At 41.3% G+C, this 15,745-nt stretch overlaps 1 protein-coding gene across 4 annotated transcripts in view; it reads left to right on the forward strand.

Moving 5' to 3' along the window:
- Nucleotides 1-15,745, forward strand: part of ATM (ATM serine/threonine kinase) — a 126,192-nt gene that overhangs the window by 94,528 nt on the left and 15,919 nt on the right. For all 4 annotated transcript variants that reach the window (XM_019809835.2, XM_034665697.1, XM_019809832.2 and 1 more), the window contains 13 exons: nt 598-835; nt 1,344-1,511; nt 2,565-2,678; nt 3,562-3,779; nt 4,272-4,479; nt 5,391-5,504; nt 5,856-6,014; nt 6,470-6,608; nt 7,620-7,702; nt 8,945-9,085; nt 9,826-9,942; nt 12,866-13,015; nt 15,037-15,202. In XM_019809835.2, coding sequence (XP_019665394.1) covers nt 598-835; nt 1,344-1,511; nt 2,565-2,678; nt 3,562-3,779; nt 4,272-4,479; nt 5,391-5,504; nt 5,856-6,014; nt 6,470-6,608; nt 7,620-7,702; nt 8,945-9,085; nt 9,826-9,942; nt 12,866-13,015; nt 15,037-15,202 — 2,015 coding nt within the window. The remainder of the gene's footprint in view (nt 1-597; nt 836-1,343; nt 1,512-2,564; nt 2,679-3,561; nt 3,780-4,271; nt 4,480-5,390; nt 5,505-5,855; nt 6,015-6,469; nt 6,609-7,619; nt 7,703-8,944; nt 9,086-9,825; nt 9,943-12,865; nt 13,016-15,036; nt 15,203-15,745) is intronic.

Consider the following 15,745-nt stretch of genomic DNA (forward strand, 5'->3'; position numbering starts at 1 on the left):
TCCTGTCAGTGCAGGGGTCCTGAAGGATTGGACGGTGCTGCTTCACGTGGACTTTTCATGTAAACTAGTTGTACAGTATGCATTTTCTCTTCCTTTAATAAATAATGTTTGCCAGGTGCCAGCATTTCTATCATTGAATTGTGATTTCTTTAGCAACTGTAATTATGCATAGAGTCGTCCCCTGTGTGTAGTTGGGCGCAGTAGAAATTAGTGACTTCATTTCCTTCCTGACATGTCTGCTTTTGCCACCGGGAGTGCCGAAGCAGGACTGCGGGTGCAGGCGTTCTGTATGACAGGCCTGATGAATGTCTTCTCTTTTCAGAAGAAGATATACTTAGAAATGCTGCTTTTTGTAAGGTTGAAGAGTATTTTTAAGAAAATCTTTGAAAGTGTTCATCATCTGTAGCCCCTTGGCTGACCCTCAGAGGGCTGACGGTTTTGTAGTTTTCTAAACTTTGGTCCTTCTTTTGAACCATTTTGAATTTCTAGTCGTTACGGCAAAAACTCCTTTGTATTGTATCTTAAATGTAGAACCTGTAAAACAGGGGTTTTGTTTCCTTCCTTTCTCTTCCATGAATTCTGTGATTGTGCTTTCAGATCAGGCACGGATAGTAGGCAGCCCTCTGAAGTATACGCTAAGTGGCGGAAACACTCCCAGCTTCTCAAAGACAGTGATTTCAGTTTTCAGGAGCCCATCATGGCTCTCCGCACAGTCATTTTGGAGATCCTGATGGAAAAGGAAATGGAGAACTCCCAGAAAGAATGTTTTAGGGACATTCTCACCAAGCACCTTGTAGAACTCTCCATACTAGCCCGAACTGTCAAGAACACTCAGGTAATGCGATTCAAAACCATGTCGTCTCACCCATGGCCTTTCCTTTCATGACAAAATAGAAAGCATGCGTAAATGGTGGAGAAGTAGGATGGAGAAATGTCATTGAGAAACATTGCTAAAAAATGTTGTTTAGCGTAATTGTTCAAGATTTCCCATTTTGGCATCAGACCTGAGTTTAAGGCTTGGACAGGGTATTTCCCTTCTCCAAACCTGTTGCTTGGTTCTAAAATGATAAGATACCTAACTTACTACACTGACAACAGTTCAGTGATTTTATATAGTGTGCGTATACACACACACATGTACATACATGTGCTTGTATGTATATATGTATTTGTGAGACAAACAGGCAGATGTGGGGCTGGGGGAGGCAGGTAGAGATGTGCTTAAAACGGTCCTGACAAACAGTCGTCAATGAATGGTAGTTCCTACGTTCATGATCGTTATTCGTGGTAGTAATAGTAATAATAGTAAAAGTATTTACTCCCATATGTCTTTTTCATTTCAGCTCCCTGAAAGGGCAATGTTTCAAATTAAACAGTATAATCCAGCTAGTTGTGGAGTCTCTGAGTGGCAGCTGGAGGAAGCCCAAGTATTTTGGGCAAAAAAGGAGCAGAGTCTTGCCCTGAGTATTCTCAAGCAGATGATCAAGAAGTTGGATGCCAGTTGTGCAGAGGTTCATTTTTTTTTACTGGCTGAATTAATTCCTGTTATAAAAAAGTTACTGTGCTTTAAAATATTTTTAGATAAATCCACAGTTTTATGGAGGCCTTGAAATTACTGGTCCATGAACAAGAAATTGTAAAAAGGAGCCTGGAAAATTAATAATTGTGAAAGAAGTCTAGAAAATACTTTTTTTTTTCTGTTCACAATAATTCTATCAGTCCCTCTTGTGGTAGATTTATTTGATTTATTCCAATGTTAAACTTTTTTTTTTTTAAACTTTGTAGAATTGGAGAAGGGTGTGTAGGAAACAAACATGAAAGAATTACAGTAAGTTTGAAATAAATAGGAGAGGAAACGCGTGAGAGAACAAAAGTTAGAAGAACAAGTTGGAGTGATTGTTAAGCCACCTACTTAGGAAATACAGTTTCTGATATTTTAACGTTACCTACAGGCTACTGAGAGTTGTCAGCTTCTGTAGCTCTCTCCCCAGCACGTGGCGGACAAAGTGGAGGTGTTGGTAGGAATCATGTGGCCGCAGTGCTGTCCTGACACGCACGTGTTCAGTGACGTTCAGCTGACGGCATTTCCCACACTGGGCACTCGCACAACGTCCTCCGTGATCCGAGAGTTCGTCACGGTGCCCCAACACTGGGAGCTGACCCAGGGTGCTGTTTACTGGTCACCTGATGAGTGCAGCCTGCAGTAGGCCTGGCTGCAGTTACCTGCCCTCTTTGTACCTCTTAGTGCTGCACTCTGCAGATTAGGGATAATAACAGGACTCATTTCGTAGGGTTCTTGAACCTCGAACCTCTTGAAATGAGGCAGTACAAACAAATAGAGCCTTTGTAAAGTGCCGGGGATATACGAGTGTTCAGTAATTGTGAGTTGCTCCAATAGGAGATGATTATTTCATAAAACTTACCTACTTGTCATTATTAAAATCGTGATATGGTGAAAGCAGATGAGGAAAAATATTTTTAACCTACTTTTTCATCTACATTGAAGATCTTTCATATAGTCAGGGTAGTGAATTCCACTTTAAGATTTTGCTTTTCGTATACAGAATGATCCCGACCTAAGACTTATATACGCAGAATGTCTGCGAGTTTGCGGCACCTGGTTAGCAGAAACTTGCCTAGAAAACCCTGCGGTCATCATGCAGACTTATCTAGAAAAGGTAAGCTTTTCAAGCAGCCCTTGAGAGTTGTTCAGCATGAATACACTTGATCTTTTCATCAAGGCCATATGCCTTTCAAATGCAAATAAGAGTAAGATTTCATTTTTTGGCTATAGTATTACTGTTATAGCTCTGTGTAATTTTTAAGGCAGAGTGAAATACAGTGTTAAAAAAGAAGGATCCTGTTTTGAAAGTAAGCCCAGATATGTCTTCCCTCTACCCGCCACCACTGCTACTCTCTCAACCAGCTGTTGTTGTTTTTTTTAAAGATTTTATTTATTTATTAGACAGAGAGAGAGACAGGAACGCAAGCAGGGGGAGTGGGAGAGGAAGAAGCAGGCTCCCAGCGGAGCAGGGAGCCCGATGCGGGGCTTGATCCCAGGACCCTGGGATCACGCCCTGGGCCGAAGGTAGACGCTTAACGACTGAGCCACCCAGGCGCCCCTCAACCAGCTGTTTCTGATCATTTCTCCATTTATTTATCTACAGAAAGAGCTGATTAAGGAATATGCACGTCTTTATTCCTTTGTGAACTCAGCCGCCCTCCAAGTAGGACTCGCACTTCTGACTCCAGCCCTTTTCAACCTTCCTGTTGATCCTTCTCCTTTAGTTTAATTAATTTTGGAAATAGCTAGTGTAGCCTGAAAATCATAATATGACTCTTTCATTTTCACAGAGCCCTTTGTTTTTGTACATTACTTTAAAATATTAGCTGTTTGGGTAATTTGTACACCGTCAGAACTATTTGGAAAATTTAAAATACTGTACTTCATATAATTTAGCTTATCCATATATATATATCAATTGAACTTTAGTGCGGTATTTCTTTGATTCTTTATATAGAGATACTAAATGCATCTAAATGGGCTGTGTTTTCTTCAAGGCAGTGGAAGTTGCTAGAAATTATGATGGAGAAAGCAGTGATGAGCTTAAAAATGGAAAAATGAAAGCATTTCTCTCATTAGCACGGTTCTCGGACACGCAGTACCAGAGAATTGAAAACTACATGAAATCGTCAGAGTTTGAAAACAAGCAGGCTCTTCTGAAAAGGGCCAAAGAAGAAGTGGGCCTTCTTAGGGAACATAAAATCCAGACCAACAGGTAATGAGATGTCTACCACTGAGAGTGACAAGATACACGGAGATGCAGTGACTATGTAGAGAGATGTACGGAACCAGAGCGTGACTTCATGCTGTGTGATTCTAGGTGCATTGTATAGAGCTTTTTGGGGTTGTTGGTACCATAGTTAAAAAGAGATAGGTGTTCAGTTTAAATCCAGAAGAGTTATCTCTTCTGATATAATCAAACCCTTCTTCAGCCCTGCCTGTGGCTGGTGTGCGATCGGGAAAGTAGAGAATTGAGGTAAGTAGGCATCTCGGGTAGGGTCCACTTTGTCCCTGGTTGCCTAGAAAGGGTTTTGAATTGCAGACTTAATTTCAGATACTAAAAGTAAGTTTGTTCCCTTAGAATTTGTAGAATTTTGCTTTTTCCCCAGAGATGGACATTTGACTGTTCATTTATGTTGTATCTCATGTATGATTTTGTAGTTTTGTACCATTTGACGGGTTTTGTGTTTTAATTATCCAATGCAAGATACACAGTAAAGGTCCAGCGGGAGCTGGAGCTGGATGAATGTGCACTCCGTGCACTGAAAGAGGACCGTAAACGTTTCCTATGTAAAGCAGTTGAAAATTACATCAGTTGCTTACTGAGTGGAGAAGGACACGATATGTGGATATTCCGTCTTTGTTCTCTCTGGCTTGAAAATTCCGGAGTTTCCGAAGTCAATGGCATGATGAAGGCAAGTCTTCTTTATAAACCCAGTATTCTAGCCTGTGCTTGGTAAGCTTAGACATGAGCCCAGCGGTGTCATAGATTTTGTGTATTCTTTGTATCCCTGGTATTTGTTCGATGCTGTACTCGTAGGTACTCAATAAGCTCCAATGATGCAGGTTTATGTGGAGATGAGAGCATTTAGTTCAGTCTTCGCTATACTTTCTCAGTTACTGCTGGAATGTGCCAGAATGCCACACTGGTAGATCTGGCAGGCAGTTAAAGATGATGTGAGACCACAGGCGCGTTTTTCCTCCTGCTTTATCTTTTCTGAGATTTTTACAGTGAATTACTTTTGTAAATGAAAAAGTTTTAGGAAAACATTAAGGCAGTAGTATTTCTTAAGTTTTTATTTAAAAATTTTAGATTTTATTGATGGTACCTAGTTTTAAAGTTATGCTGACAGGATCTACATTGGCAACCAGTTGGAAGCTTACAAGTACAATGTTTCTTCTGGGTGAAGAGAATGATAAGACTCATAATAGATACAAGCAGTCTCTGCTGCTTATGTCATTAAGTCCTGTTGGTTTTAGCGTACAGGGGCACAAGTTACTCCATTGTATCGCACACCGACTTCTCCATAGTCAGGGTCACAGTAACCCTCAGATCCATGTCTGTCCTCCTTGGATTCACTGGGACGGGATCAGTGCCAGCGTTCCAGTTCTGAACACAGTTTAATTTAGGGTCAACTGCTGCGACTCACCAATGAAGCAGTCTAGAATACCCCTCAGGAAGACTGAGATAAGATGTTAAGTTACCGAGGTTTTTTCAAGAACAAGTAATGCTTGTGTTGGTAGCATTATCTGAGAATAATTTATTTGCTCAGATGTGAGACTTTTTAAAACTCATTGTTTAAGGCTTTTTTTTTTTTTTTGGTAGATCGATGGAATGAAGATTCCATCCTACAAATTTTTGCCCCTTATGTACCAGTTGGCTGCTAGAATGGGGACCAAAATGATGGGAGGCCTCGGATTTCATGAAGTCCTCAATAATGTGAGTGAACCTGAGAATCAAAACACAGTTGCTTTTCTTTCATATATTATATATTACTGTTCCACTCTGGGAAGTGAATATATAAAAATATGCTAGGCATTCGTATATATTATGCTGTAAAAGGGCGGGAATAAGAATTTCCTTTTGTCTCGTCTCACTGCACGTAAGTTACTCCGTTTCTCTGTCACTTCTCCCTGTTCCTCCGTCTCACCCATGCACACACACACTCGACCCACGGTGGCATCCGGTAGAGAAGCATATATCTGTTATGCCAAACAAAAGGAAAATGTTACAGATTTTCTATTTCTGTTGATTGGTTGTGTACAACTAATAGTTCTTTATTTTCTGCAGCTTATCTCTAGAATTGCAATGGATCACCCCCATCACACTTTGTTTATTATACTGGCCTTAGCAAATGCAAACAAAGATGAATTTTTGACCAAACCAGAGGCAGCAGGAAGGAACAGAATAACTAAAAATGCACCTAAACAAAGCTCTCCGCTCGATGAGGTACTTGGATTAAAAACAGCATACCTTTTTGAATTGTTGTATTCGTATTTTCCCACAATATTCCTTTCTTAAATCTCAGGGATTCTAAGAGCATGTGTTGCTGACCGTATTCAGTTTTTAAATCCTTTGTTGTTATGCCACCTAAAATAACTCGTTCAAAATTCCTGAATATTCTCCAAGCATAGTAGATACCAAAACTTTTTTTTCCTCACAGCATCAAGCAAAGAAAAAATACATTTCAAACCACATGCAAGTCCTTTACTGCTGATATTACTGTACCTTTGATGTATTTCATTCATAAAGTGACTACTTTGTTCATTTCTGAGTGATTATAGTCTTTCCAGCATTTAGATTAGTGCATAAATTTTTCTTTTCCTTTTGTTATGACTCTGAAAAGTTTAAGTGTTGGGTATTTCTTTCTGTAATGTGTTTTTGTTTTGTTTTTTCCTGAACAGGATCGAACCGAGGCTGCAAATAGAATAATACATACTATCAGAAGTAGGAGACCTCAGATGGTCAGAAGTGTGGAGGCGCTCTGTGATGCTTATATCATATTAGCAAACTTAGACGCTGCTCAGTGGAGGGCTCAGAGAAGTAGGTGTTTGAAAGAATGTTGCTTTTATGCTATGCTTTTCTCAAGACAGATATATTAATTATAGAGCCTAATATGTAATTTCTCTAACTTACCTACATAACATTCATTATGGACATGAGGGTCCTTAGGATTACAACTCACACATTGTCCAAAGCTGAATTTTTATCCAGTAGCTTCAACAACCCCTAGTCACTTACCATTTAATATCTTCTGTCATCTGTTAATATGGGACTGCACTGAATTAATTATTTGATTTCTCCAGGTAATGTCCTGGTACAGATACTCTTCGCAGAGAATTAATTGCATAGAGTCAAATCCATTAAAATAACTGAATAACCGACAGTTTCAGGGTCAAAGATTTCTTAAAATGATGTTGGTTACTGTGCACTAGGTCTTAAAAATGAGAAGGCTTTCCCATTTCCTCCACAGGCATTAGAATGCCTTGCATGTAATCCTTCACTCTTCTTGCTGTTCAATATAATTCTGTTCAAGTAATTATAAACTGCCGTAGTGTTTGGTTATGTGCATACACTTAGAAGTCTCTCTCCCCACAGATTAACAGTTGTATTCCCTTTTCTGTTCAGAATCAGATCTTTGCATTTAAGTTCTTAGTACTTGAAAATAAGAATGAGAACTCTCATAGCGTTCCTCGAGCAAACAAAGCCTATTGATAGTCACATCCCGTGGTTACATTTGATAGTAATATGGCGGGAATGCATTATCTGTGTGCTGTGGGGGCTGTTGTGTGATTACCTGAACGTGCTCAGCCTGGGCCGTCAGCTGGGCTCTGGCCTAATTACTGATGCCAGCTTACCTGCAGCGTCACATGTAAGCCGTATCAGCGGTTGGCCTGCTCTGGCCCTGAGCTACATTGTGTCCGGAGCCCTGGTCTTCATTTCTGGATTGGGGCCTGAGCCACAGATTAGCCACAGGTTGGGGTCTGGGGCGTCTGCTTCAGAGCTGTTCCTCGGTGTGTAGTGGTCACCAAAACCTCTTTATTTTAAATATAGAAGGCATAAGTATCCCAGCAGACCAGCCAATTACTAAACTGAAGAATTTAGAAGATGTCGTTGTTCCAACTATGGAAATTAAGGTAATTTACTATTAACCACCTTGATTTTTTTTATGAAACTAAATTCCTCTTAATTAGGTTAACTATTTGAAATAGATCAAAAGTGGTTAAAGATCAGCACTCTGATTTGTTTCAATCTATAGTTTCTTTATAGGATCCCTTTACCTAAGCCTTAAAATACTTAAAGGACTCTCTTGCTTTCTTTTCTTTTGCCTTCAGTTTTACACTCCCGTCTTCTTTGTGAAGGTCTGTAGGCCTTCAGTGGCCAAAGGAAGAAAACATTCTGTGTGCTTATGCAAGATTAATTTTTAACTTGGCAAGAAAGTCCCTAGATGCTTTTATTTTAAAAAGTCTGTGTGTTAGAATGTATTGACTGTCATGTATTACACTATTAGGTAATAACAGTATGTGTTACAGTATTAAATTAACTGTAATATGCGTGATACTTTTAGCTACATTGTGCTGATCTTTTATTGCTAGAAATACCAAGTTGGCAGGGACATATGTAATAATAGAGGTTATAGCTTAGTAATGGACCATTAACTGCAGAGATGGGGTGATGGGGGTGGGGGATGGGGAAACAGGTGACGGGGATGAAGGAGGGCACTTGTCACGATGAGCACCGGGTGACGTAGGCAAGTGCTGGATCAGTAGTAGATTGTGCACCTGAAACTAAAAACTATTAACTGTAAGTTAACTAACTGGAATTAAAATAAAATAAAAACTTAAAAAACTTTTAAAAAGGATTATCTGACTGCATTCTTAGTATATGCGGTTATTTGATTTGAAATGTACCTGCATCATATGGATTAATACCGTTCCAGCGACACTGGCAAAGGTACTTAGCTGAATATTTCCTGAAAATGCCAGAGTTAGCAGTTCAACCTAGAAGACCACTCCCCACACTTGTTTAAAATTTACCTTACTCTGTTTTTGTGAGACATTTTCTGTTTCTCAGAGGACTTCACATAGACAGTCAGTGGTCAGACCTGAGACCAGGTTCTTCAGTAGCTTTTTGGCAACAAGAACACTGTGCCCCAGGGTTAGTGAGAGATGCGTAGACAGGTGACTTGTATAAACCTTTCCAGTGTTGAATTTTGTTTCTTTCATTTAAACAGGAAGTAAATTATAACTTGAGCTCTTAACCCACAGCCCATTGTCATTCATTCCTCTGTTTAATATTAAAATTGTCCTTTATAATTCATTCTCCTCTAAAAGCACATAGTGTACCTGACCGGCTCTCTCATTTATATGCTTTATTAGGTGGACCCTACCGGAGAATACAGAAATCTGGTGACTATACAGTCATTTAAAGCAGAATTTCGTTTAGCAGGAGGTTTAAATTTACCTAAAATAATAGACTGTCTGGGCTCTGATGGCAAGGAAAGGAGACAGCTCGTCAAGGTGAGACTCCCCTCCGGTGGTGTGGTCCTTAGCGGCTTAGTAAAAAAGTCAAAGCGAAACCATAGTTGATATTTACTTCCTGCTTTGAGTCTTTATTTTTCTTCTCAAAAATTGCAAGTGAGGAAAACTTACTATAAATACATTATTTTCTAGAAGCAGATTGCTTTTCCTAAATTTTTTGTGTTTCTGGAAGGCCAGCATTATAACAGTGGACCGCAGTAAAAGAAAACTTTTAACATGAATGGATAGGTGAGGTTAACAGTCTGCTTGCTTGTTATGGAAAAACTGTTAAGGTGATTGTTGCTTATTTTCTTGAAGAGTTCAAGTTGAAGGCCTTGCCTCAAGAATCCTGAATGTGGCATCATGCCAGCTGCTAGTAAATGTTATCAGAAAGGGGACAGCATTCCTCCCTTACTCTGCTCCCAAGTTCTCAGGGCCATGCTGGGAGGTCGTGGAGAGAGAACAGGGCCTCATGCCCTCCAGGGGAGGAGTTCCAGTTAACCGAATTCCAGAAGTAGTGAGGTGGAACGTTTTTCTACATTGGTCTTCCTACCCAATGTTACAGCTTATTCTAAAGGAAACACTAGCATTAGGCCTTAGTTATTTAAGAGACTGTGAAGAGGAGTATAGATGCTCAGATGGAATTCTGAGCGCCCTTCCGTTGTCCTCATGTGGCTCTCTGTGTGATTTTATCATAAAATGGACTGTGCCCAGTTGTTCATGCTTTGACTATTCTGAAGGGCCGTGACGACCTGAGACAGGACGCGGTCATGCAGCAGGTTTTCCAGATGTGTAATATGTTACTGCAGAGGAACACGGAGACCAGGAAGAGGAAACTGACCATCTGCACATACAAGGTGACCACTTCATGCTTCTGTTCCTTCATCAAGAGCCTAGAAAAGATGCCATTATTCAGACGAGGGCTCAGCCAGTGTTTTCTGTGAGTGTAAACATTTTAGACTTTGTGCGTCACGCAAGGTCTCTGTGGCATCATCATTGGAAAAATACACGTGGTGGATGGTGGCTCAGGAGTCCCGGTCCTTTTGCCCTTTGGCCATCTTCCCTGCTAATCATGAAGCCCTGTTTTTCCCTTAAGCGACTCTATAAAAGAAGCCTTTCGTCAGATCACGTACAGCATTCGGAAGGGCTGGTTCCTGACGATGAGTGGGTTCTGTAGAAGTCTAAGGGATACCTCAGGCTCAGCAAGTTTAAAATAGAACTTTTGATGAATACCTCCACCCCCAAAATACCCCACACAGATCAGCCGATGGCACTACCTTCACCCAGTTGCTCGGTCCAAAGTCAGGAGGCGGTCTTGTCTTTTTATTACTCTTGGAAATTTCAAACATATATAAAAGTACATAGAATAATGTAATGAATTCGCTTGTACCATCACCCAGTTTCAGTAGTGATCAGCTCATGGATAATTTTGTTTCATTTCTACTTTGACCTACTTCCTTCCCTTCAATATTATTTTGAAACAGAATGTCCTGTCATTTCACCTGTAAACATTTATTTCAGTGTGTAGTTGTATAAGATAACGTCTCTCTAAAAAACCAAAACAGAACCACAATACTGTCATCACTCCTAAAAGAACAGTAATTCCTAAATATCGGTGTAGGAATATCAGCATCATTTTAAACTTGCCCCTCCCTCTCTCTGTCTCTCTCTCTCTCTCTCTCTCTCAGATCTCACACCTGTTCCATCAGCAAGTCCTTACTGGTCTGCTTTCCGTCGAGTCACTGTTACCGCCTCTGCCATTCCTGCCTGGTAGTCACATCTCTTTGATCATGTCTCGATAACCCCTTACTTCTTCCCTGGGCGCACCAAAGCTCCTTTACTCACAGCAGCTAGGATGATCAATTTAAAAGAATCTGAGACAGAATAAATATGTCCATTTCCTGTTCTGAACTCCAGATGACTTCACTTATCCCTGAATGAAAGTGATTATGACAGCTCAGTCACCTCCCCTCGGCTCAGCTGTTCTTCCTGCCTTGGCTGAGACCTGCCAGTTTTGTTTCCCATCCTTACTCCCCTCGGCCTGGAATACTCTTCCCTCAGATCCGTTACTTGCTCCCTTACTTCATTCAAGTTTCTCTGCATGTCACCTCAGAGTGGCCTTCTCTGACCATGTCTCTCTTAGTCACTTTTTTAAATGCCTGTTTTGTTCTATCAAACACATAATAGACTCTCCACAAACATAGTTAAATTAATGAAAGGCCTCCTTAAGACACAAGACAGTTCAGCATGTTTGAGTACATTATAATAAAATTGATAGAATTAAAGATTCTATAAAGACAAGTGGCCAACTAAGAAAAATGAGTTTAATAATATTAGTAACAAAGGATTGCTATAATATTAATAACAATAAGGGATTTGCATACAGAATGTATAAAGAGCTCTCACAAACCAGTTGTAAAAAGGCTAACATGCCAGTAGGAAAATGGGTAAAGAATACAGACAACTCAGGAAGAAGATGTTTTGAATGGCCACTGAGCCTATTAAATTTTACTCAGCCTTACTGGGCATCTGAAAATACAAATTGAAACCACAGTGAGATACTGTTGCACACCTCTCAGATCACGATACTGGGTGTATGAATCGGCAGAACCCCTTTGGATAGTTCTTTGGCAATATCTGGTTAAACAGAAGATGCACGTCCCCTGTGACCAGGTATTCAGTTCCTGGGTGTGTATATATGTGGATAATTACGGTGTTCTTATACAGTCTATGATTGTTAAATGATTGAGGGTTACATGTACTAATGCAGCTAATGGTAGAACAGTGTTGAGTGAGTAAAAACTTGTAGAAGCATTCACGGAGTATAATACTCTTTTATTTAAAGCTTACAACTATTTATGTATATATTGCTTTGAAATAAAAATGTACCAAAAAATACATGAACATGAATGATAAGCAAGTTAGTCATCTTGATGGTGGGGAAGGGCACAGGGCCAGGGAAGGGTACAAAGGGAGCATCATTTTGCAGCAAATGTGACAAAATCTTAGGTTTGATAAAGCTGTTTAGTGGGTAACAGGATGTTTGTTTATATCATTTTCTATACTTTGTGTATGTTTATGTATATGTCATAATTTTTAATCTTTTCAGTAAAATTGCTCATTTTATGTTCAGGAATATATTTCCTCTTGGTGTAGCTAATACTCTAAAGCAAGAATACATATACTTTTAATTATCAAAGTATGTTAGTATTAAGATTATATTCAATATTGGCCAAAGTGAAATTTTTCAAATTGTTTGATATTAAAAGTATGAGGGGCGCCTGGGCGGCTCAGTCAGTTAAGTGTCTGCCTTCGGCTCAGGTCGTGATCTCAAGATCCTGGGATTGAGCCCTGTATCGCGCTCCCTGCTCAGCGGGGCGTCTGCTTCTCCCCCTGCCCGCCGCTCCCCCTGCTTGTGCTCTCTCTGACAAATAAATAAAATCTTAAAAAAAAAAAAAAAGTATGAGGAAAGCAGATAATTCCTCTGCTAAATGGGGCAAACTGTGGCTCAGTCAAGGTGTTGCTGAACCACCTAGTTAACAGGACCGACGCTCAGGGAATCGCAGAGCCTGAGAGCCCAGCAGGTCCTCAGGTCTCAGCTGCAGCCTAGAAAATCTTACTTTTGGAGCTTAAGCTTATCTTCCATGGCTCACCTGTGTCTCCTCTGGACACAGAAACAGCAATTGAAAGAGTGCTTTCCACGGACTCTGGTAGCGGAGTGCCTGTCACATGCTCTTTAGGACCCTCCAGTAATCAGAAGGCGCCCCCTCTGTGATGCAGGTGGTCCCGCTTTCTCAGCGAAGTGGAGTCCTTGAATGGTGCACAGGAACTGTCCCCATTGGTGAGTTCCTTGTGAACAACGAGAACGGTGCTCATAAGAGATACAGGCCGAAGGACTTCAGCGCCCTTCACTGCCAGAAGAAAATGATGGTGAGTGGCACTCGGAAGTATAAGCTATTGCAAGATTATGTACCCGCTTGCCACAGCTGAGCGCTCCAGTGTTAGAGCACACAGTGTTTCGGTTTCATTGGGGCCGGGGGGCGGGGGGGGTGATTGTCAGTGAAGGAAAGCACGCCCGCCACCATGGAAGTGCGTGTGAGTGATAGGAACGTTTGTAAACTCCGTAAAGTGCCATCCCTTGTCTGATGAGAGATTTAACATTCGGTGGAACGCTAATCTGCTTCCAGTTTGGGGTAAGCTAATTCTTAACAAACGAAATACTAACTAAAACCAAAAAGTAGATAATGAAATACTTTTTATATAAAACTGATAGACCTTTTAAGACATTGGCCACATCACACTGGCCATGGACATTCATTCAGCCAGTCACAACAGGCACTGTGCTGACACTTCACAAAGGGGAGGAAGTTCAGAAATTTAACTTGCCCAGGCCAATGAGCTAATGGTGGAGCAAGGATTTGAATCTTGTCTGTCCAACACTAAAATCCATTACTTTTCCTTTTACTGTGCTTTCTGTTATATAATTTTTTAACTGGGTGGTAAAGGGGTACAGGTGTTGTGATGGAAGGCTGTCCCGGGGACCGCGCAGGCCCAGGTGAGGGAGTGCTTCATCTTACCCGCCATGGGCAGGACTGGAGTCAGATTCAGAAAGACTTCGTAGGGGAGTGGACTTTGAGCCAAGATGACTCACTGAGTTGGTTTTGTAAGCAGAAGGCTTATGAAAGCAAAGGAAAAGAGGCCTGGACGGACAGGTAGAGATAGCAGAGGCCTGGTGTTTGGGGAGGCGGTTAGCGAGGCTGAAGCAGCAGCTGTTATGGAGGGGTGCGTCATGGAAGGCCAAGAACTGGGCACTTCATCTCGTTCGCAGCAGAGAACCGAGGAGGACAGCAATACCAGAATTGCATTTTAGAGAAAGAACTCACAGCACTGTGGGCTACATTTTTGAGAAGCTGACTAGAGGCATGACACAGGTGCCCTGAGTTAAGACGAACAGCAGTAGGAATGAAGAATAATGAATATTAAGGAGGCAGGACCGATAGGATTTGGTTGCTGATTAGAAGTGGGGTTGGAGGGGCGCCTGGGTGGCTCACTTGTTAAGTGTCTGCCTTCCGCTCAGGTCATGATCCCAGCGTTCTGGGATTGAGCCCCGCATCGGGCTCCCTGCTCAGCGGGAAGCCTGCTTCTCCCTCTCCCGCTCCTCCTGCTTGTGTTCCCTTTCTCGCTGCCTCTCTCTGTCAAATAAATAAATAAAATCTTTAAAAAAAAAAAAAAAGAAGAAGTGGGGTTGGGGAAAAAGTAATCAGTGATGCCCAGGGTTTGGGTGATGGGGTGGATGGAGGGGCTCTTTACTGTGTAGAAGGAGAGAGGTGTAGTGGCTGAGGTTCGCTGAGCAGGAGGTGAAGAAGTTGTTTGGGTTTGGAAGTGATCCAGGCGAAGATGCTGAGCGACCAGCTGGAGAAGTAGGTTGGAGCTGCATAAAGACACCTGAGCCAGAGATACAGATGTGGGGTCATCAGCACGTGGGAGAGTGGAGCCCACGGAGGTAGATCAGCTCTGCCTCGGGAGAGTATTAGCTAGTGAGAAGGTCCTGGAGGACAGATCTGAGACGTGTCAGCTCCTTTGCCGGCCATTCTTGCTTTCCCTTTTCTCTTGCGCCCCTGCTGTTCTGTGACCTCCTTAGACTGTCCGGAGCCATTTCTGGCTGTTTTGTGTTTACTTGCACATAGATTACAGAATCATTCAAATTCGAATTGAATTAAAACACCAACAGTCACTGTTGGTGTGTCTCCTTCCCCTGACATTCACGTGTGAAGCCTAAAGGGATTATACCTTGTCACTGTTCCCCTGCCCAGGCTGTTAGCTTCTGGGGGTAGATAATACCTTGTTCAGTTCTTCATGGCCTCTGCCTCCACTGTACTGTTTTCTATCTAGAAACTGTCAGCAGATGTTGAACACAATTTTGAGAAAATTTATATTTGATTTTTTTAAAGGATGTACAAAAGAAGTCTTTTGAAGAGAAATATAAAACGTTCATGGATGTCTGCCAGAAATTTCAACCGGTTTTCCGTTACTTCTGCATGGAAAAATTCTTGGACCCAGCTGTTTGGTTCGAGAAGCGACTGGCTTATACTCGCAGCGTGGCTACTTCCTCTATCGGTAATCTTCTTGTCCCTTGTAGCCTGTGTGCCGCTGGCTGCTTTCTCAGTCACAGGGGGTGATGGTGCTGATGGAGCTTGTCAGTCAGCCTGTCCTCATCATTCCATCATTGTGTGTCTTCGTTCATCCCGAGTCTCGGTTTGTAACTGTTGCTCTTATGAGCTTTTGCAGGAAAGAATTCTCCTACTCCGAGGAGAGAGAAGACTGGCTCTTTGTTCAGTAGTGAATATGGCATATTTTCAGTCTTCCCACAATATATTCTTTTCTGAGATTGCCTTTGAGAAATAATAAAACCCATGATAACTATATTTAATTTACCTCCTTTGTTTACAATTAAAATTAAATTGAATCTATTCTAAATTAAATTGAATCTATTTAATAGAATTTTATGTTTGGAATAGAAATCATGATATATATTCAAATACGCAGTGCATACTACGTATTTTGACCTTGTTTTTTTAATTGGTAAGAGACTAGAATAGCTAGACAGGGCCGTCAGCAAAGTCCTAGAGTATGAAAACTAATGTTGAATACCAGAGATCT

This window comes from Ailuropoda melanoleuca, chromosome 8, assembly GCF_002007445.2.
Source record: "Ailuropoda melanoleuca isolate Jingjing chromosome 8, ASM200744v2, whole genome shotgun sequence".
NCBI classification, from domain to species: Eukaryota; Metazoa; Chordata; class Mammalia; order Carnivora; family Ursidae; genus Ailuropoda; species Ailuropoda melanoleuca.